We start from the raw sequence: 23595 nt of genomic DNA on the forward strand, positions 1-23595 counted from the left end.
TTGCCTCCCCCTCTCCCTTCTCTCGCCTCCCCCTCTCCCTTCTCTCTCTTGCCTCCCCCTCTCCCTTCTCTCTCGCCTCTCCCTTCTCTCTCTCGCCTCCCCCTCGCACCTCTCTCGCCTTCCCCTCGCACCTCACGCCTTCCCCTCGCACCTCTCTCTTGCCTTCCCCCTCTCACCTCCCCCTCTCTCCCTTGCCTCCCTCTTCCTCCCTCGCCTCCCCTCTCTCTCGCCTCCCCCTCTCCCCTCTCTCTCGCCTCCCCTCGCTCATCTCTCTCTCTCGCCTTCCCCTCGCTCCTCTCTCTCTCGCCTTCCCCTCACTCCTCTCTCTCTCGCCTTCCCCTCGCTCCTCCCTCTCTCGCCTCCACCTCTCCTCTCTCGCCTCCCCCTCTCCCCTCTCTCTCGCCTCTCCATCTTCCCTCTCTCGCCTCCCCCTCGCTCCTCTATCTTTCGCCTCCCCCTCGCTCCTCTCTCTTTCGCCTCCCCCTCGCTCCTCTCTCTCGCCTCCCCCTCGCTCCTCTCTCTCTCGCCTCCCCCTCGCTCCTCTCTCTCTCGCCTCCCCCTCGCTCCTCTCTCTCTTGCCTCCCCCTCGCTCCTCTCTCTCTTGCCTCCCCCTCGCTTCTCTCTCTCTCGCCTCCCCCTCGCTTCTCTCTCTCTCGCCTCCCCCTCGCTCCTCTCTCGCCTCCCCCTCGCTCCTCTCTCTCGCCTTCCCCTCGCTCTCTCTCGCCTCTCCCTCACTCCTCTCTCTCTCTCGCCTTCTCCTCTCTCTCGCCTCCCCCTCTCCCCTGCCTCTCCCTCTCCCCTCTCTCTCTCGCCCCCCACCCCCTCCCACAGGCTCTAATTGCTTTGCTGAGGGGGGAGCGGTTTGGCTGTCTTGACTCTGTCATTGTTTACTGCACCCGTCGAGAGGAGACCTCCCGAATCGCAGCCCTGCTGAGAACGTGCCTGCAGGGAGTGACCCTGATCAAGAACAATCCTGTGGGGGGGGAGGATGGGGATAACCCCGTGAGTGAGAGGAAGAAAGCACAAGGTACTGAGGGGGCAGAGCCCTGTGTTTGAGAGAGAGAGGGGGAGGATGAGGACTATGGGTGGTGGATGAGTGAGATGTAGCAGATCCATGTTATGGTGGATGAGTGAGATGTAGCAGATCCATGTTATGGTGGGTGAGTGAGATGTAGCAGATCCATGTTATGGTGGATGAGTGAGATGTAGCAGATCCATGTTATGGTGGGTGAGTGAGATGTAGCAGATCCATGTTATGGTGGGTGAGTGAGATGTAGCAGATCCATGTTATGGTGGGTGAGTGAGATGTAGCAGATCCATTTTATGGTGGATGAGTGAGATGTAGCAGATCCATGTTATGGTGGGTGAGTGAGATGTAGCAGATCCATTTTATGGTGGATGAGTGAGATGTAGCAGATCCATGTTATGGTGGGTGAGTGAGATGTAGCAGATCCATGTTATGGTGGGTGAGTGAGATGTAGCAGATCCATGTTATGGTGGATGAGTGAGATGTAGCAGATCCATGTTATGGTGGGTGAGTGAGATGTAGCAGATCCATTTTATGGTGGATGAGTGAGATGTAGCAGATCCATGTTATGGTGGGTGAGTGAGATGTAGCAGATCCATGTTATGGTGGGTGAGTGAGATGTAGCAGATCCATGTTATGGTGGATGAGTGAGATGTAGCAGATCCATGTTATGGTGGGTGAGTGAGATGTAGCAGATCCATTTTATGGTGGATGAGTGAGATGTAGCAGATCCATGTTATGGTGGGTGAGTGAGATGTAGCAGATCCATGTTATGGTGGATGAGTGAGATGTAGCAGATCCATGTTATGGTGGGTGAGTGAGATGTAGCAGATCCATTTTATGGTGGATGAGTGAGATGTAGCAGATCCATGTTATGGTGGGTGAGTGAGATGTAGCAGATCCATGTTATGGTGGGTGAGTGAGATGTAGCAGATCCATGTTATGGTGGATGAGTGAGATGTAGCAGATCCATGTTATGGTGGGTGAGTGAGATGTAGCAGATCCATTTTATGGTGGGTGAGTGAGATGTAGCAGATCCATGTTATGGTGGATGAGTGAGATGTAGCAGATCCATTTTATGGTGGGTGAGTGAGATGTAGCAGATCCATGTTATGGTGGATGAGTGAGATGTAGCAGATCCATTTTATGGTGGATGAGTGAGATGCAGCAGATCCATTTTATGGTGGGTGAGTGAGATGTAGCAGATCCATTTTATGGTGGATGAGTGAGATGCAGCAGATCTTTGGTGGATGAGTGAGATGCAGCAGATCCATGTTATGGTGGATGAGTGAGATGTAGCAGATCCATGTTATGGTGGATGAGTGAGATGCAGCAGATCTTTGGTGGATGAGTGAGATGTAGCAGATCCATGTTATGGTGGATGAGTGAGATGTAGCAGATCCATGTTATGGTGGATGAGTGAGATGTAGCAGATCCATGTTATGGTGGGTGAGTGAGATGTAGCAGATCCATGTTATGGTGGATGAGTGAGATGTAGCAGATCCATGTTATAGTGGGTGAATGAGATGTAGCAGATCCATGTTATGGTGGATGAGTGAGATGTAGCAGATCCATGTTATGGTGGATGAGTGATACTTAGTTACACTGTTTGTCTCTGCAGCCAGGAAAAAGACTCGTAGGCCTTTGAAGTGGGTTTCGGACTCGTACCACGCGGGTATGTCTGCCGCTGAGCGTCGGCGAGTGCAGAATAACTTTATGAGCGGCCAGCTGCGCCTTGTGGCGGCCACGGTGGCCTTCGGGATGGGACTGGACAAGTCGGACGTGAGAGGGATTATCCACTATAACATGCCCAAGAACTTCGAAAGCTACGTACAGGAGATTGGGCGCGCTGGCCGGGACGGCAAGGACGCCCAGTGTCACCTCTTCCTGGACCCAGAGGTAAGTGGGGATGCCCAATGTCGCCTCTTCTTGTGACCCCGAGGTAATGGAGGGAAGCACAGAACCCAGCGGTAAGGGGGGAAGCACAGTGTCGCCTCTTCCTGTGCCCCCAATGTAAGGGGGGGGGGAAGCACAGTGTCGCCTCTTCCTGGACCCAGAAGTAGGGGGGGGGAGCACAGTGTCGCCTCTTCCTGTGCCCCCAATGTAAGGGGGGGGGGGGAAGCACAGTGTCGCCTCTTCCTGTGCCCAGAGGTAAGGGGGAGAAACACAGTGTCGCCTCTTCCTGGACCCAGGAGGGGGGGAGGGGGGGCGGAAACACAGTGTCGCCTCTTCCTGGACCCAGGAGGTAAGGGGGGAAACACAGTGTCGCCTCTTCCTGGACCCAGGAGGTAAGGGGGGGAAGCACAGTGTCGCCTCTTCCTGTGCCCCCAAGGTAAGGGGGGGAAGCACAGTGTCGCCTCTTCCTGTGCCCCCAAGGTAAGGGGGGGAAGCACAGTGTCGCCTCTTCCTGTGCCCCCAAGGTAAGGGGGGGAAGCACAGTGTCGCCTCTTCCTGAACTCAGAGGTAAGGGGGGGAAGCACAGTGTCGTCTCTTCCTGAACTCAGAGGTAAGGGGGGGAAGCACAGTGTCGCCTCTTCCTGAACTCAGAAGTAAGGGGGGGAAGCACAGTGTCGCCTCTGCCTGGACCCAGGAGGTAAGGGGGGGGGGGAAGCACAGTGTCGCCTCTTCCTGAACCCAGAGGTAAGGGGGGGGGGGGGTGGAAGCACAGTGTCGCCTCTTCCTGAACTCAGAAGTAAGGGGGGAAGCACAGTGTCGCCTCTTCCTGAACCCAGAGGTAAGGGGGGGAAGCACAGTGTCGCCTCTTCCTGAACTCAGAAGTAAGGGGGGAAGCACAGTGTCGCCTCTTCCTGAACCCAGAGGTAAGGGGGGGAAGCACAGTGTCGCCTCTTCCTGAACTCAGAAGTAAGGGGGGGAAGCACAGTGTTGCCTCTTCCTGGACCCGAGGTAAGGGGGGAAGCACAGTGTCGCCTCTTCCTGGACCCGAGGTAAGGGGGGAAGCACAGTGTCGCCTCTTCCTGGACCCGAGGTAAGGGGGGAAGCACAGTGTCGCCTCTTCCTGGACCCAGAGGTAAGGGGGGAAGCACAGTGTCGCCTCTTCCTGGACCCAGAGGTAAGGGGGGGGGGGGAAGCACAGTGTCGCCTCTTCCTGAACTCAGAAGTAAGGGGGGGAAGCACAGTGTCACCTCTTCCTGTACCCCGAGGTAAGGGGGGGGGGAAGCACAGTGTCGCCTCTTCCTGAACCCAGAGGTAAGGGGGGGAAGCACAGTGTCACCTCTTCCTGAACCCAGAGGTAAGGGGGAGAAGCACAGTGTCGCCTCTTCCTGAACCCAGAGGTAAGGGGGGAAGCACAGTGTCGCCTCTTCCTGAACCCAGAGGTAAGGGGGGAAGCACAGTGTCGCCTCTTCCTGAACTCAGAAGTAAGGGGGGAAGCACAGTGTCGCCTCTTCCTGAACCCAGAGGTAAGGGGGGGAAGCACAGTGTCGCCTCTTCCTGAACTCAGAAGTAAGGGGGGAAGCACAGTGTCGCCTCTTCCTGAACCCAGAGGTAAGGGGGGGGAAGCACAGTGTCGCCTCTTCCTGAACCCAGAGGTAAGGGGGGGAAGCACAGTGTCGCCTCTTCCTGAACTCAGAAGTAAGGGGGGGAAGCACAGTGTTGCCTCTTCCTGGACCCGAGGTAAGGGGGGAAGCACAGTGTCGCCTCTTCCTGGACCCGAGGTAAGGGGGGAAGCACAGTGTCGCCTCTTCCTGGACCCAGAGGTAAGGGGGGAAGCACAGTGTCGCCTCTTCCTGGACCCAGAGGTAAGGGGGGGGGGGGGAAGCACAGTGTCGCCTCTTCCTGAACTCAGAAGTAAGGGGGGGAAGCACAGTGTCACCTCTTCCTGGACCCCGAGGTAAGGGGGGGGGGGGAAGCACAGTGTCGCCTCTTCCTGAACCCAGAGGTAAGGGGGGGAAGCACAGTGTCACCTCTTCCTGAACCCAGAGGTAAGGGGGGGAAGCACAGTGTCACCTCTTCCTGAACCCAGAGGTAAGGGGGAGAAGCACAGTGTCGCCTCTTCCTGTGCCCCCAAGGTAAGGGGGGGAAGCACAGTGTCGCCTCTTCCTGGACCCCGAGGTAAGGGGGGAAGCACAGTGTCGCCTCTTCCTGAACCCAGAGGTAAGGGGGGGAAGCACAGTGTCGCCTCTTCCTGAACTCAGAAGTAAGGGGGGGAAGCACAGTGTCGCCTCTTCCTGGACCCCGAGGTAAGGGGGGGAGGGGGAAGCACAGTGTCGCCTCTTCCTGAACCCAGAGGTAAGGGGGGGAAGCACAGTGTCGCCTCTTCCTGTGCCCCAAAGGTAAGGGGGGGTAGCACAGTGTCGCCTCTTCCTGGACCCCGAGGTAAGGGGGGGGGGGGAAGCACAGTGTCGCCTCTTCCTGTGCCCCTGAGGTAAAGGGGGGGAAGCACAGTGTTGCCTCTTCCTGTGTCCCAATGTAAGGGGGGAAGCACAGTGTCGCCTCTTCCTGGACCCAGAGGTAAGGGGGGAAGCACAGTGTCGCCTCTTTCTGTGCCCCCCGAGGTAAGGGGGGAAGCACAGTGTCGCCTCTTCCTGTGCCCCTGAGGTAAGGGGGGGAAACACAGTGTCGCCTCTTCCGGAACCCAGAGGTAACGGGGGGAAGCACAGTGTCGCCTCTTCCTGTGCCCCTGAGGTAAGGGGGGGAAACACAGTGTCGCCTCTTCCGGAACCCAGAGGTAACGGGGGGAAGCACAGTGTCGCCTCTTCCGGAACCCAGAGGTAAGGGGGGAAGCACAGTGTCGCCTCTTCCTGTGCCCCCAAGGTAAGGGGGGGAAGCACAGTGTCGCCTCTTCCTGAACTCAGAAGTAAGGGGGGAAGCACAGTGTCGCCTCTTCCGGAACTCAGAAGTAAGGGGGGAAGCACAGTGTCGCCTCTTCCTGTGCCCCCGAGGTAAGGGGGGGGAAGCACAGCGTCGCCTCTTCCTGTGCCCCCGAGCTAAGGGGGGAAGCACAGTGTCACCTCTTCCTGTGCCCCCGAGGTAAGGGTGGGGAAGCACAGTGTCGCCTCTTCCTGTGCCCCCCGAGGTAAGGGGGGGTAGCACAGTGTCGCCTCTTCCTGTGCCCCCCGAGGTAAGGGGGGGGAAGCACAGTGTCGCCTCTTCCTGTGCCCCCCGAGGTAAGGGGGGGGGGGAAGGACAGCGTCGCCTCTTCCTGTGCCCCCGAGGTAAGGGGGGGGAAGCACAGTGTCGCCTCTTCCTGTGCCCCAGAGGTAAGGGGGGGGAAGCACAGTGTCGCCTCTTCCTGTGCCCCCCGAGGTAAGGGGGGGAAGCACAGTGTCGCCTCTTCCTGTGCCCCCCAAGGTAAGGGGGGGAAGCACAGGGTCCCCTCTTCCTGTGCCCCCCGAGGTAAGGGGGGGAAGCACAGTGTTGCCTCTTCCTGTGCCCCCCGAGGTAAGGGGGGGGAAGCACAGTGTCGCCTCTTCCTGTGCCCCCCGATGTAAGGGTGGGGAAGCACAGTGTCGCCTCTTCCTGTGCCCCCCGAGGTAAGGGGGGGGTAGCACAGTGTCGCCTCTTCCTGTGCCCCCCGAGGTAAGGGGGGGGAAGCACAGTGTCGCCTCTTCCTGTGCCCCCGAGGTAAGGGGGGGGAAGCACAGTGTCGCCTCTTCCTGTGCCCACCGAGGTAAGGGGGGGAAGCACAGTGTCGCCTCTTCCTGTGCCCCCCGAGGTAAGGGTGGGGTAGCACAGTGTCGCCTCTTCCTGTGCCCCCGAGGTAAGGGGGGGGAAGCACAGTGTCGCCTCTTCCTGTGCCCCCGAGGTAAGGGGGGAAGCACAGTGTAGCCTCTTCCTGTGCCCCCGAGATAAGGGGGGGAAGCACAGTGTCGCCTCTTCCTGTGCCCCCCGAGGTAAGGGTGGGGTAGCACAGTGTCGCCTCTTCCTGTGCCCCCCGAGGTAAGGGTGGGGTAGCACAGTGTCGCCTCTTCCTGTGCCCCCCGAGGTAAGGGTGGGGTAGCACAGTGTCGCCTCTTCCTCTGCCCCCCGAGGTAAGGGGGGGGAAGCACAGTGTCGCCTCTTCCTGTGCCCCCGAGGTAAGGGTGGGGTAGCACAGTGTCGCCTCTTCCTGTGCCCCCCGAGGTAAGGGTGGGGTAGCACAGTGTCGCCTCTTCCTCTGCCCCCCGAGGTAAGGGGGGGGAAGCACAGTGTCGCCTCTTCCTCTGCCCCCCGAGGTAAGGGTGGGGAAGCACAGTGTCGCCTCTTCCTGTGCCCCCCGAGGTAAGGGGGGAAGCACAGTGTCGCCTCTTCCTGTGCCCCCCGAGGTAAGGGTGGGGTAGCACAGTGTCGCCTCTTCCTGTGCCCCCCGAGGTAAGGGTGGGGTAGCACAGTGTCGCCTCTTCCTCTGCCCCCCGAGGTAAGGGTGGGGTAGCACAGTGTTGCCTCTTCCTCTGCCCCCCGAGGTAAGGGTGGGGAAGCACAGTGTCGCCTCTTCCTGTGCCCCCCGAGGTAAGGGGGGAAGCACAGTGTAGCCTCTTCCTGTGCCCCCGAGGTAAGGGGGGGGAAGCACAGTGTCGCCTCTTCCTGTGCCCCCCGAGGTAAGGGTGGGGAAGCACAGTGTCGCCTCTTCCTGTGCCCCCGAGGTAAGGGGGGGGAAGCACAGTGTCGCCTCTTCCTGTGCCCCCGAGGTAAGGGTGGGGAAACACAGTGTCGCCTCTTCCTGTGCCCCCGAGGTAAGGGTGGGGTAGCACTGTGTCGCCTCTTCCTGTGCCCCCCGAGGTAAGGGGGGGGAAGCACAGTGTCGCCTCTTCCTGTGCCCCACGAGGTAAGGGGGGGGAAGCACAGTGTCGCCTCTTCCTGTGCCCCCCGAGGTAAGGGGGGGAAGCACTGTGTCGCCTCTTCCTGTGCCCCCCGAGGTAAGGGGGGGGAAGCACAGTGTCGCCTCTTCCTGTGCCCCCCGAGGTAAGGGTGGGGTAGCACAGTGTCGCCTCTTCCTCTGCCCCCCGAGGTAAGGGGGGGGAAGCACAGTGTCGCCTCTTCCTGTGCCCCCGAGGTAAGGGTGGAGTAGCACAGTGTCGCCTCTTCCTGTGCCCCCCGAGGTAAGGGTGGGGTAGCACAGTGTCGCCTCTTCCTCTGCCCCCCGAGGTAAGGGGGGGGAAGCACAGTGTCGCCTCTTCCTCTGCCCCCCGAGGTAAGGGTGGGGAAGCACAGTGTCGCCTCTTCCTGTGCCCCCCGAGGTAAGGGGGGAAGCACAGTGTCGCCTCTTCCTGTGCCCCCCGAGGTAAGGGTGGGGTAGCACAGTGTCGCCTCTTCCTGTGCCCCCCGAGGTAAGGGTGGGGTAGCACAGTGTCGCCTCTTCCTCTGCCCCCCGAGGTAAGGGTGGGGTAGCACAGTGTCGCCTCTTCCTCTGCCCCCCGAGGTAAGGGGGGGGAAGCACAGTGTCGCCTCTTCCTGTGCCCCCCGAGGTAAGGGGGGGGAAGCACAGTGTAGCCTCTTCCTGTGCCCCCGAGATAAGGGGGGGAAGCACAGTGTCGCCTCTTCCTGTGCCCCCCGAGGTAAGGGTGGGGAAGCACAGTGTCGCCTCTTCCTGTGCCCCCGAGGTAAGGGTGGGGAAGCACAGTGTCGCCTCTTCCTGTGCCCCCGAGGTAAGGGGGGGGAAGCACAGTGTCGCCTCTTCCTGTGCCCCCGAGGTAAGGGTGGGGAAGCACAGTGTCGCCTCTTCCTGTGCCCCCGAGGTAAGGGGGGGGAAGCACAGTGTCGCCTCTTCCTGTGCCCCCGAGGTAAGGGGGGGGAAGCACAGTGTCGCCTCTTCCTGTGCCCCCCGAGGTAAGGGTGGGGAAGCACAGTGTCGCCTCTTCCTGTGCCCCCGAGGTAAGGGTGGGGAAGCACAGTGTCGCCTCTTCCTGTGCCCCCGAGGTAAGGGGGGGGAAGCACAGTGTCGCCTCTTCCTGTGCCCCCGAGGTAAGGGTGGGGAAGCACAGTGTCGCCTCTTCCTGTGCCCCCGAGGTAAGGGTGGGGTAGCACTGTGTCGCCTCTTCCTGTGCCCCCCGAGGTAAGGGGGGGGAAGCACAGTGTCGCCTCTTCCTGTGCCCCACGAGGTAAGGGGGGGGAAGCACAGTGTCGCCTCTTCCTGTGCCCCCCGAGGTAAGGGGGGGGAAGCACTGTGTCGCCTCTTCCTGTGCCCCCGAGGTAAGGGTGGGGTAGCACAGTGTCACCTCTTCCTGTGCCCCCGAGGTAAGGGTGGGGTAGCACAGTGTCACCTCTTCCTGTGCCCCCGAGGTAAGGGTGGGGTAGCACAGTGTCACCTCTTCCTGTGCCCCCGAGGTAAGGGTGGGGTAGCACAGTGTCGCCTCTTCCTGTGCCCCACGAGGTAAGGGGGGGGAAGCACAGTGTCGCCTCTTCCTGTGCCCCCCGAGGTAAGGGGGGGGAAGCACAGTGTCGCCTCTTCCTGTGCCCCACAAGGTAAGGGGGGGGAAGCACAATGTCGCCTCTTCCTGTGCCCCCCGAGGTAAGGGTGGGGAAGCACAGTGTCGCCTCTTCCTGTGCCCCACGAGGTAAGGGGGGGGAAGCACAGTGTCGCCTCTTCCTGTGCCCACCGAGGTAAGGGGGGGGAAGCACAGTGTCGCCTCTTCCTGTGCCCCTCGAGGTAAGGGGGGGGAAGGACAGCGTCCCCTCTTCCTGTGCCCCCCGAGGTAAGGGGGGGAAGCACAGTGTCGCCTCTTCCTGTGCCCCCGAGGTGAGAATGAAGGACGCACTCTGTGGCGGTGGGACACTCAATAACAATCAAACAAAGTCCTGGCGCAAAAGTATCAAAGAGAATACCAGTCCTTCCTTCAGAAACAAAACGGGGGGGGGGGGGGGTAGTAGAAAAATGGATTCAGGACAGTCCTGTTCACACTGTTCTTATTTTCTTTATGGAAGATTCTCTTGTTCCAAATCTCTAATCCTGATGCTCTGCAGAGAAAAAATACAAAAAACAAAGAACCATTGCGCAGTACTCTCTGAGAAATGGAGACTCCTCTCCCAGCTGCTAGCTACTTACAGCAAGGCTGTATGACACCCCTGACGAAGTAACGCGATAGTTACGAAACGCGTAGGGTGGGGCTTGTTACTCTGACAATCTCCACCAGAATACATCAAAACCCAGCTAACTTCTGGAAGGTTATCAACAATATATTCCAGCCTCCTAACCATCAACAACCAAGTAATATCACTAAGGGGGATATTACTCTGACAAACCCCGCTGACATTGCAAATGCATTCAATGATTACTTTGTGGGGTGTGCCACTAACTTATTAGCGAAACGCAGCCCAAACCCCAAACATGAATCTCATCCTGGGAGTATCCCCACAGTCCCACCCCCTCCCAACACTGCCCACAATTTTCAATTTGGCCCAGTATCTGAAGAGGAGATTACACAAGTGCTCCTCAAACTAAAACTAAGCAGCCAATGTTGACCCGACTTACTACAATCTAGGTTCCTACAGTACGACTTGGTGCCCCAGCCATTGCCAAACCAATTGCGTCCATAGTCAACTCTATCCTGTCTGCAGGCCATATCCCTAAGACCTGGAAAACTGCCAGAGTTGTCCCAATCTTCAAAAGTGGGGACAAAAACACTGTCTCAAACTACAGGCCAATCTCACTTCTCCCAATTCTATCCAAAGTCATGGAAAAATGTGTCCACTCCCAATTAAGCGATTTCTACACCAAGACAAATTTCCCTAGCCAATTTCAATCTGGGTTTCGTCCCAAACACTCCACCGTAACTACCCTGCTAAAAGTTTGCAATGAAATCCAGTGTGGGATGGAACGGGGTCAACTCACTGGTGCAGTATTCCTAGATTTTGCAAAGGCTTTTGATACTGTTGATCATGTTATCCTGCTTAACAAACTCCAGAGCTCTGGAATAGGGAAACAAGCTTTAAACTGGTTTCAGTCCTACCTATCAGGAAGATCCCAACATGTGTCCATCTCAGGCTCTAACTCCAACCCCCTGGATATCACCTGTGGTGTCCCGCAAGGCTCTGTTCTGGGGCCCCTACTCTTCTCAGTGTTCATTAATGATCTTCCCATAGCTTGTCAGGAAGCCACAATACACATGTATGCAGATGACACAATCCTATATGCACACAGCCATAGCCTCTCTGACCTTCAACACATACTTCAGTCTGACTTTTTGAGACTCAAAAACTGGATTTCCCAAAACAAACTGTTTTTAAACACTGACAAGACTGTAACAATGGTATTTGGGACCAAGACTAAATTTTTAAAGCTTCCAGCGACTGAGCTCCTGATTAGAACCAACGCTAACACCACCCTAACCCCTTTTACTAGTTTTAAATACCTGGGCTTATGGTTTGACTCACACTTAACATTCGGGATGCACATTGATACCCTGACAACCAAGACCAATGCCAAACTAGGGGTACTTTACAGGAACAAATCCTCCCGGTCAGAAAGCGTATCGCACAGCAGATGCTAATGCCAATTATTGACTATGGAGACATAGTATATGGCTCGGCACCTCAAACCCACCTTAGCAAACTTGACACCCTCTACAATTCAATTTGTCGTTTTGTTCTCCAATGCAACTACAACACACATCACTGCGAAATGCTCAAAGAACTAGATTGGTCATCACTCGAGTCTAGGCGCAAAGTTCACCTTTCCTGTCTTGCCTTCAAATACTTTCTGGGCAAGCTACCCAGCTACCTGAACAAGCTCCTCACCCCTACCACATGCAGCACCTATCACCTGAGGTCAGACTCCAAAAGACTGTTCATGGTCCCAGGGCTCAACAAAGTATCCGGCCGCTCCTCCTCGTACCGTGCACCCCAAAACTGGAACAAGCTACCAGAGACTCTCACAGCCGCCACCAGTTTAAGTTCTTTCAAATCTAAGGCTGTCTCACACTTTAATCTGGTCTGTAACTGTTACATACGCCCATAATATATATTATCTGTAACTGTGCATGCAATGTCTTGTATATAATGTATACCCTGTTCATTTATGTAACTGTATTTGTAACCATGTATTATTTGTCTTACTCTGTGCCCAGGACATACTTGAAAATGAGAGGTAACTCTCAATGTATTACATAGTTACATAGTTACATAGTTACATAGTAGATGAGGTTAAAAAAAGACATACGTCCATCAAGTTCAACCTATGCTAAATTTAGATAACAGATACTTTATTCTATTTTATTTACTTCCTGGTAAAATATTTTCTAAATAATAATAATCTATATTGTTTTTTAAGGAGACAGTATTAATCTTAATGTAGTAATTTTATTGTTTTTGCACTGTAAATATCACGGTGTAGGGTTTAGGTTGAGCGCACAGTGTAGTATTTTCTTAGTCACTCTGCACTCAATGATACTCTGGTACTCTGCACTGAATGATACTCTGGTACTCTGCACTCAATGATACTCTGGTTCTCTGTGGCTCATGATACTTTCTGTTCTGTGGCTCATGGTATTCTGCTCTATGTTGCTCATGATACTCTTGTACTCTGCGTTCAGTGGCTCATGATACCCTGGTACTCTGTGCTCTGTGGCTCATGATACTCTGGTATTCTGCGCTCTGTTGCTCATGATACTCTGTGGCTCATGATACTCTGGTATTCTGTGCTCTGTTGCTAATGATACCCTGGTACTCTATGCTCTGTGGCTCATGATACTCTGGTATTCTGTGCTCTGTTGCTCATGATACCCTGGTACTCTATGCTCTGTGGCTCATGATACTCTGGTATTCTGTGCTCTGTTGCTAATGATACCCTGGTACTCTATGCTCTGTGGCTCATGATACTCTGGTACTCTATGCTCTGTGGCTCATGATACTCTGGTATTCTGTGCTCTGTTGCTCATGATACTCTGGTATTCTGTGCTCTGTTGCTCATGATACTCTGGTATTCTGTGCTCTGTTGCTCATGATACTCTGGTATTCTGTGCTCTGTTGCTCATGATACCCTGGTATTCTGTGCTCTGTTGCTCATGATACCCTGGTACTCTGTGCTCTGTGGCTCATGATACCCTGGTACTCTGTGCTCTGTTGCTCATGATACCCTGGTACTCTGTGCTCTGTTGCTCATGATACCCTGGTACTCTGTGCTCTGTTGCTCATGATACTCTGGTATTCTGTGCTCTGTTGCTCATGATACCCTGGTACTCTATGCTCTGTTGCTCATGATACCCTGGTATTCTGCGCTCTGTTGCTCATGATACCCTGGTACTCTGTGCTCTGTTGCTCATGATACCCTGGTATTCTGCGCTCTGTTGCTAATGATACTCTGGTACTCTGCGCTCTGTTGCTAATGATACCCTGGTACTCTGCGCTCTGTTGCTAATGATACTCTGGTACTCTGCGCTCTGTTGCTAATGATACTCTGGTATTCTGCGCTCTGTTGCTCATGATACTCTGGTACTCTGCGCTCTGTTGCTAATGATACTCTGGTACTCTGCGCTCTGTTGCTAATGATACCCTGGTACTCTATGCTCTGTTGCTCATGATACTCTGGTACTCTGCGCTCTGTTGCTAATGATACCCTGGTACTCTATGCTCTGTTGCTCATGATACCCTGGTACTCTGCGCTCTGTTGCTAATGATACCCTGGTACTCTGCGCTCTGTTGCTCATGATACCCTGGTATTCTGCGCTCTGTTGCTCATGATACCCTGGTACTCTGCGCTCTGTTGCTCATGATACCCTGGTACTCTGCGCTCTGTTGCTCATGATACCCTGGTACTCTGCGCTCTGTTGCTCATGATACTCTGGTACTCTGCGCTCTGTTGCTAATGATACCCTGGTACTCTGCGCTCTGTTGCTAATGATACCCTGGTATTCTGCGCTCTGTTGCTCATGATACTCTGGTACTCTGCGCTCTGTTGCTAATGATACCCTGGTACTCTGCGCTCTGTTGCTAATGATACCCTGGTATTCTGCGCTCTGTTGCTCATGATACCCTGGTACTCTGCGCTCTGTTGCTCATGATACCCTGGTACTCTGCGCTCTGTTGCTAATGATACCCTGGTATTCTATGCTCTGTGGCTCATGATACCCTGGTACTCTGCGCTCTGTTGCTCATGATACCCTGGTACTCTGCGCTCTGTTGCTCATGATACCCTGGTACTCTGCGCTCTGTTGCTCATGATACTCTGGTATTCTATGCTCTGTGGCTCATGATACCCTGGTACTCTGCGCTCTGTTGCTAATGATACTCTGGTACTCTATGCTCTGTGGCTCATGATACTCTGGTACTCTGCGCTCTGTTGCTCATGATACTCTGGTATTCTATGCTCTGTGGCTCATGATACCCTGGTACTCTGCGCTCTGTTGCTAATGATACTCTGGTACTCTATGCTCTGTGGCTCATGATACTCTGGTACTCTGCGCTCTGTTGCTCATGATACCCTGGTACTCTGCGCTCTGTTGCTCATGATACTCTGGTACTCTGTGCTCTGTGGCTCATGATACCCTGGTACTCTGCGCTCTGTGGCTCATGATACCCTGGTACTCTGCGCTCTGTTGCTCATGATACCCTGGTACTCTATGCTCTGTTGCTCATGATACCCTGGTACTCTGCGCTCTGTGGCTCATGATACCCTGGTACTCTGCGCTCTGTTGCTCATGATACCCTGGTACTCTATGCTCTGTTGCTCATGATACCCTGGTACTCTGCGCTCTGTTGCTCATGATACTCTGGTACTCTGCGCTCTGTTGCTAATGATACTCTGTTGCAGGCCTGGGATCTGGACGAGCTCCGCAAACACATTCACGCGGATTCTGTGGATTATTTCACGGTGAAGAGACTCGTTCAGAGAGTACTCCCCCGGTGCAAGTGCCGAGATCTACTCCAGCAGCAGGAGGCACTGAGCAGGGTGAGTACTCAGCGATGGGGCGGAGCAATACTGGTGCTCAGGCTAAGGTACTGGACATGTGAGTACCAATAGACAGCAGTGACTTGAGTTCTGATACTCCTCAAGTACTGAGCAAGGGAGCACTAATCGTCACCAAACATTGAGCAATGGAGTGAGTATTGATAGCCATAAAAATCTGACAGGCCGAGAACTCATTATTGGTAATTCGCAAACACAGTGTAAGTAATGTTACCCAGCATGCATTGCATCCCATGATAAGCATAATGTTACCCAGCAAGCATTGCATCCCATGATAAGCATAATGTTACCCAGCAAGCATTGCATCCCATGATAAGCATAATGTTACCCAGCAAGCATTGCATCCAATGATAAGCATAATGTTACCCAGCAAGCATTGCATCCAATGATAAGCATAATGTTACCCAGCAAGCATTGCATCCCATGATAAGCATAATGTTACCCAGCAAGCATTGCATCCCATGATAAGCATAATGTTACCCAGCAAGCATTGCATCCCATGATAAGCGTAATGTTACCCAGCAAGCATTGCGTCCCATGATAAGCATAATGTTACCCAGCAAGCATTGCATCCCATGATAAGCGTAATGTTACCCAGCAAGCATTGCATCCCATGATAAGCATAATGTTACCCAGCAAGCATTGCATCCCATGATAAGCGTAATGTTACCCAGCAAGCATTGCATCCCATGATAAGCATAATGTTACCCAGCAAGCATTGCATCCCATGATAAGCGTAATGTTACCCAGCAAGCATTGCATCCCATGATAAGCATAATGTTACCCAGCAAGCATTGCATCCCATGATAAGCATAATGTTACCCAGCAAGCATTGCGTCCCATGATAAGCGTAATGTTACCCAGCAAGCATTGCATCCAATGATAAGCATAATGTTACCCAGCAAGCATTGCATCCCATGATAAGCGTAATGTTACCCAGCAAGCATTGCATCCCATGATAAGCGTAATATTACCCAGCAAGCATTGCATCCCATGATAAGCATAATGTTACCCAGCAAGCATTGCGTCCCATGATAAGCATAATGTTACCCAGCAAGCATTGCATCCCATGATAAGCATAATGTTACCCAGCAAGCATTGCATCCCATGATAAGCATAATGTTACCCAGCAAGCATTGCATCCCATGATAAGCGTAATGTTACCCAGCAAGCATTGCGTCCCATGATAAGCGTAATGTTACCCAGCAAGCATTGCGTCCCATGATAAGCGTAATGTTACCCAGCAAGCATTGCATCCCATGATAAGCGTAATGTTACCCAGCAAGCATTGCATCCCATGATAAGTGTAATGTTACCCAGCAAGCATTGCATCCCATGATAAGCATAATGTTACCCAGCAAGCATTGCGTCCCATGATAAGCATAATGTTACCCAGCAAGCATTGCATCCCATGATAAGCATAATGTTACCCAGCAAGCATTGCATCCCATGATAAGCATAATGTTACCCAGCAAGCATTGCATCCCATGATAAGCGTAATGTTACCCAGCAAGCATTGCATCCCATGATAAGCGTAATGTTACCCAGCAAGCATTGCATCCCATGATAAGCGTAATGTTACCCAGCAAGCATTGCATCCCATGATAAGCGTAATGTTACCCAGCAAGCATTGCATCCCATGATAAGCATAATGTTACCCAGCAAGCATTGCATCCCATGATAAGCGTAATGTTACCCAGCAAGCATTGCGTCCCATGATAAGCGTAATGTTACCCAGCAAGCATTGCGTCCCATGATAAGCGTAATATTACCCAGCAAGCATTGCATCCCATGATAAGCGTAATGTTACCCAGCATGCATTGCATCCCATGATAAGCGTAATGTTACCCAGCAAGCATTGCATCCCATGATAAGCATAATGTTACCCAGCAAGCATTGCATCCCATGATAAGCATAATGTTACCCAGCAAGCATTGCATCCCATGATAAGCATAGTGTTACCCAGCAAGCATTGCATCCCATGATAAGCGTAATGTTACCCAGCAAGCATTGCATCCCATGATAAGCATAATGTTACCCAGCAAGCATTGCATCCCATGATAAGCATAATGTTACCCAGCAAGCATTGCATCCCATGATAAGCATAATGTTACCCAGCAAGCATTGCGTCCCATGATAAGCGTAATGTTACCCAGCAAGCATTGCATCCCATGATAAGCATAATGTTACCCAGCAAGCATTGCATCCCATGATAAGCATAATGTTACCCAGCAAGCATTGCATCCCATGATAAGCATAATGTTACCCAGCAAGCATTGCGTCCTATGATAAGCGTAATATTACCCAGCAAGCATTGCACCCCATGATAAGCATAATGTTACCCAGCAAGCATTGCATCCCATGATAAGCATAATGTTACCCAGCAAGCATTGCATCCCATTATAAGCATAATGTTACCCAGCAAGCATTGCATCCCATGATAAGCGTAATGTTACCCAGCAAGCATTGCATCCCATGATAAGCGTAATGTTACCCAGCAAGCATTGCATCCCATGATAAGCGTAATGTTACCCAGCAAGCATTGCATCCCATGATAAGCGTAATGTTACCCAGCAAGCATTGCATCCCACGATAAGCGTAATGTTACCCAGCAAGCATTGCATCCCATGACAAGCATAATGTTACCCAGCAAGCATTGCATCCCATGATAAGCATAATGTTACCCAGCAAGCATTGCATCCCATGATAAGCGTAATGTTACCCAGCAAGCATTGCATCCCACGATAAGCGTAATGTTACCCAGCAAGCATTGCATCCCATGATAAGCGTAATGTTACCCAGCATGCATTGCATCCCACGATAAGCGTAATGTTACCCAGCAAGCATTGCATCCCATGACAAGCATAATGTTACCCAGCAAGCATTGCATCCCATGATAAGCGTAATGTTACCCAGCAAGCATTGCATCCCATGATAAGCGTAATGTTACCCAGCAAGCATTGCATCCCATGATAAGCATAATGTTACCCAGCAAGCATTGCATCCCATGATAAGCATAATGTTACCCAGCAAGCATTGCATCCCATGATAAGCGTAATGTTACCCAGCAAGCATTGCATCCCATGATAAGCATAATGTTACCCAGCATGCATTGCATCCCATGATAAGCGTAATGTTACCCAGCAAGCATTGCATCCCATGATAAGCGTAATGTTACCCAGCAAGCATTGCGTCCCATGATAAGCGTAATGTTACCCAGCAAGCATTGCGTCCCACGATAAGCATAATGTTACCCAGCAAGCATTGCATCCCACGATAAGCGTAATGTTACCCAGCAAGCATTGCATCCCATGATAAGCGTCATGTTACCCAGCAAGCATTGCATCCCATGATAAGCGTAATGTTACCCAGCAAGCATTGCGTCCCATGATAAGCGTAATGTTACCCAGCAAGCATTGCGTCCCATGATAAGCGTAATGTTACCCAGCAAGCATTGCATCCTATGATAAGCGTAATGTTACCCAGCAAGCATTGCGTCCCATGATAAGCATAATGTTACCCAGCAAGCATTGCATCCCATGATAAGCATAATGTTACCCAGCAAGCATTGCATCCCATGATAAGCATAATGTTACCCAGCAAGCATTGCATCCCATGATAAGCGTAATGTTACCCAGCAAGCATTGCATCCCATGATAAGCATAATGTTACCCAGCAAGCATTGCATCCCATGATAAGCATAATGTTACCCAGCAAGCATTGCATCCCATGATAAGCATAATGTTACCCAGCAAGCATTGCGTCCCATGATAAGCATAATGTTACCCAGCAAGCATTGCGTCCCATGATAAGCATAATGTTACCCAGCAAGCATTGCATCCCATGATAAGCATAATGTTACCCAGCAAGCATTGCATCCCATGATAAGCGTAATGTTACCCAGCAAGCATTGCATCCCATGATAAGCGTAATGTTACCCAGCAAGCATTGCGTCCCATGATAAGCATAATGTTACCCAGCAAGCATTGCATCCCATGATAAGCGTAATGTTACCCAGCAAGCATTGCATCCCATGATAAGCGTAATGTTACCCAGCAAGCATTGCATCCCATGATAAGCGTAATGTTACCCAGCAAGCATTGCATCCCATGATAAGCGTAATGTTACCCAGAAAGCATTGCATCCCATGATAAGCGTAATGTTACCCAGCAAGCATTGCATCCCATGATAAGCATAATGTTACCCAGCAAGCATTGCATCCCATGATAAGCATAATGTTACCCAGCATGCATTGCGTCCCATGATAAGCATAATGTTACCCAGCAAGCATTGCATCCCATGATAAGCATAATGTTACCCAGCAAGCATTGCATCCCACGATAAGCATAATGTTACCCAGCAAGCATTGCATCCCATGATAAGCGTAATGTTACCCAGCAAGCATTGCATCCCATGATAAGCATAATGTTACCCAGCAAGCATTGCATCCCATGATAAGCATAATGTTACCCAGCAAGCATTGCGTCCCATGATAAGCGTAATGTTACCCAGCAAGCATTGCATCCCATGATAAGCATAATGTTACCCAGCAAGCATTGCGTCCCATGATAAGCATAATGTTACCCAGCAAGCATTGCATCCCATGATAAGCGTAATATTACCCAGCAAGCATTGCATCCCATGATAAGCGTAATGTTACCCAGCAAGCATTGCGTCCCATGATAAGCGTAATATTACCCAGCAAGCATTGCATCCCATGATAAGCGTAATGTTACCCAGCAAGCATTGCATCCCATGATAAGCGTAATGTTACCCAGCAAGCATTGCATCCCATGATAAGCGTAATGTTACCCAGCAAGCATTGCATCCCATGATAAGCATAATGTTACCCAGCAAGCATTGCGTCCCATGATAAGCGTAATGTTACCCAGCAAGCATTGCATCCCATGATAAGCATAATGTTACCCAGCAAGCATTGCATCCCATGATAAGCATAATGTTACCCAGCAAGCATTGCATCCCATGATAAGCGTAATGTTACCCAGCAAGCATTGCATCCCATGATAAGCGTAATGTTACCCAGCAAGCATTGCATCCCATGATAAGCGTAATGTTACCCAGCAAGCATTGCATCCCATGATAAGCGTAATGTTACCCAGCAAGCATTGCATCCCATGATAAGCATAATGTTACCCAGCAAGCATTGCATCCCATGATAAGCGTAATGTTACCCAGCAAGCATTGCATCCCATGATAAGCATAATGTTACCCAGCAAGCACTGCATCCCATGATAAGCGTAATGTTACCCAGCAAGCATTGCATCCCATGATAAGCATAATGTTACCCAGCAAGCATTGCATCCCATGATAAGCATAATGTTACCCAGCAAGCATTGCATCCCATGATAAGCGTAATGTTACCCAGCAAGCATTGCGTCCCATGATAAGCGTAATGTTACCCAGCAAGCATTGCGTCCCATGATAAGCGTAATATTACCCAGCAAGCATTGCATCCCATGATAAGCGTAATGTTACCCAGCAAGCATTGCATCCCATGATAAGCGTAATGTTACCCAGCAAGCATTGCGTCCCATGATAAGCGTAATGTTACCCAGCAAGCATTGCGTCCCATGATAAGCGTAATGTTACCCAGCAAGCATTGCATCCTATGATAAGCGTAATGTTACCCAGCAAGCATTGCGTCCCATGATAAGCGTAATGTTACCCAGCAAGCATTGCATCCCACGATAAGCATAATGTTACCCAGCAAGCATTGCATCCCATGATAAGCATAATGTTACCCAGCAAGCATTGCATCCCATGATAAGCATAATGTTACCCAGCAAGCATTGCATCCCATGATAAGCATAATGTTACCCAGCAAGCATTGCATCCCATGATAAGCGTAATGTTACCCAGCAAGCATTGCATCCCATGATAAGCATAATGTTACCCAGCAAGCATTGCATCCCATGATAAGCGTAATGTTACCCAGCAAGCATTGCATCCCATGATAAGCGTAATGTTACCCAGCAAGCATTGCGTCCCATGATAAGCGTAATGTTACCCAGCAAGCATTGCATCCCATGATAAGCGTAATGTTACCCAGCAAGCATTGCATCCCATGATAAGCGTAATGTTACCCAGCAAGCATTGCATCCCATGATAAGCGTAATGTTACCCAGCAAGCATTGCATCCCATGATAAGCATAATGTTACCCAGCAAGCATTGCATCCCATGATAAGCGTAATGTTACCCAGCAAGCATTGCATCCCATGATAACATAATGTTACCCAGCATGCATTGCATCCCATGATAAGCGTAATGTTACCCAGCAAGCATTGCGTCCCATGATAAGCGTAATGTTACCCAGCAAGCATTGCGTCCCATGATAAGCGTAATGTTACCCAGCAAGCATTGCATCCCATGATAAGCATAATGTTACCCAGCAAGCATTGCATCCTATGATAAGCATAATGTTACCCAGCATGCATTGCATCCCATGATAAGCATAATGTTACCCAGCAAGCATTGCATCCAATGATAAGCATAATGTTACCCAGCAAGCATTGCATCCTATGATAAGCATAATGTTACCCAGCAAGCATTGCATCCTATGATAAGCATAATGTTACCCAGCAAGCATTGCATCCTATGATAAGCATAATGTTACCCAGCAAGCATTGCATCCCATTATAAGCATAATGTTACCCAGCATGCATTGCATCCCATGATAAGCATAATGTTACCCAGCAAGCATTGCATCCAATGATAAGCGTAATGTTACCCAGCAAGCATTGCATCCCATGATAAGCGTAATGTTACCCAGCAAGCATTGCATCCCATGATAAGCGTAATGTTACCCAGCAAGCATTGCATCCCATGATAAGCATAATGTTACCCAGCAAGCATTGCATCCCATGATAAGCATAATGTTACCCAGCAAGCATTGCATCCCATGATAAGCATAATGTTACCCAGCAAGCATTGCATCCCATGATAAGTGTAATGTTACCCAGCATGCATTGCATCCCATGATAAGCATAATGTTACCCAGCAAGCATTGCATCCCATGATAAGCATAATGTTACCCAGCAAGCATTGCATCCCATGATAAGTGTAATGTTACCCAGCATGCATTGCATCCCATGATAAGCATAATGTTACCCAGCAAGCATTGCATCCCATGATAAGCATAATGTTACCCAGCAAGCATTGCGTCCCATGATAAGCATAATGTTACCCAGCAAGCATTGCATCCCATGATAAGCATAATGTTACCCAGCAAGCATTGCATCCCATGATAAGCGTAATGTTACCCAGCAAGCATTGCATCCCATGATAAGCATAATGTTACCCAGCAAGCATTGCATCCCATGATAAGCGTAATATTACCCAGCAAGCATTGCACCCCATGATAAGCATAATGTTACCCAGCAAGCATTGCATCCCATGATAAGCGTAATGTTACCCAGCAAGCATTGCATCCCATGATAAGCATAATGTTACCCAGCAAGCATTGCATCCCATGATAAGCATAATGTTACCCAGCAAGCATTGCATCCCATGATAAGCATAATGTTACCCAGCAAGCATTGCATCCCATGATAAGCGTAATGTTACCCAGCAAGCATTGCATCCCATGATAAGTGTAATGTTACCCAGCATGCATTGCATCCCATGATAAGCATAATGTTACCCAGCAAGCATTGCATCCCATGATAAGCGTAATGTTACCCAGCAAGCATTGCATCCCATGATAAGCATAATGTTACCCAGCAAGCATTGCATCCCATGATAAGCGTAATGTTACCCAGCAAGCATTGCATCCCATGATAAGCATAATGTTACCCAGCAAGCATTGCATCCCATGATAAGCATAATGTTACCCAGCAAGCATTGCATCCCATGATAAGCATAATGTTACCCAGCATGCATTGCGTCCCATGATAAGCATAATGTTACCCAGCAAGCATTGCATCCCATGATAAGCGTAATGTTACCCAGCAAGCATTGCATCCCATGATAAGCATAATGTTACCCAGCAAGCATTGCATCCCATGATAAGCGTAATGTTACCCAGCAAGCATTGCATCCTATGATAAGCATAATGTTACCCAGCAAGCATTGCGTCCCATGATAAGCGTAATGTTACCCAGCAAGCATTGCATCCCATGATAAGCATAATGTTACCCAGCAAGCATTGCATCCTATGATAAGCATAATGTTACCCAGCATGCATTGCATCCCATGATAAGCATAATGTTACCCAGCAAGCATTGCATCCAATGATAAGCATAATGTTACCCAGCAAGCATTGCGTCCCATGATAAGCGTAATGTTACCCAGCAAGCATTGCATCCCATGATAAGCGTAATGTTACCCAGCAAGCATTGCATCCTATGATAAGCATAATGTTACCCAGCAAGCATTGCATCCTATGATAAGCATAATGTTACCCAGCAAGCATTGCATCCCATTATAAGCATAATGTTACCCAGCATGCATTGCATCCCATGATAAGCATAATGTTACCCAGCAAGCATTGCGTCCCATGATAAGCATAATGTTACCCAGCAAGCATTGCATCCCATGATAAGCATAATGTTACCCAGCAAGCATTGCATCCCATGATAAGCGTAATGTTACCCAGCAAGCATTGCATCCCATGATAAGCATAATGTTACCCAGCAAGCATTGCATCCCATGATAAGCGTAATATTACCCAGCAAGCATTGCACCCCATGATAAGCATAATGTTACCCAGCA

General features: G+C 51.0%; 1 protein-coding gene across 1 annotated transcript in view; it reads left to right on the top strand.

Annotated features, from left to right (window-relative positions):
* The window catches only part of RECQL4 (RecQ like helicase 4), a 137565-nt gene that overhangs the window by 61246 nt on the left and 52724 nt on the right, over positions 1-23595 (top strand). The window contains exons 5-7 of the mRNA XM_075580506.1: positions 832-1027; positions 2649-2926; positions 14709-14846. Of these exons, the coding sequence (XP_075436621.1) occupies positions 832-1027; positions 2649-2926; positions 14709-14846 (612 nt within the window). The remainder of the gene's footprint in view (positions 1-831; positions 1028-2648; positions 2927-14708; positions 14847-23595) is intronic.

The sequence above is a fragment of the Ascaphus truei genome, assembly GCF_040206685.1.
Source record: "Ascaphus truei isolate aAscTru1 chromosome 3 unlocalized genomic scaffold, aAscTru1.hap1 SUPER_3_unloc_1, whole genome shotgun sequence".
Classification (NCBI taxonomy): domain Eukaryota; kingdom Metazoa; phylum Chordata; class Amphibia; order Anura; family Ascaphidae; genus Ascaphus; species Ascaphus truei.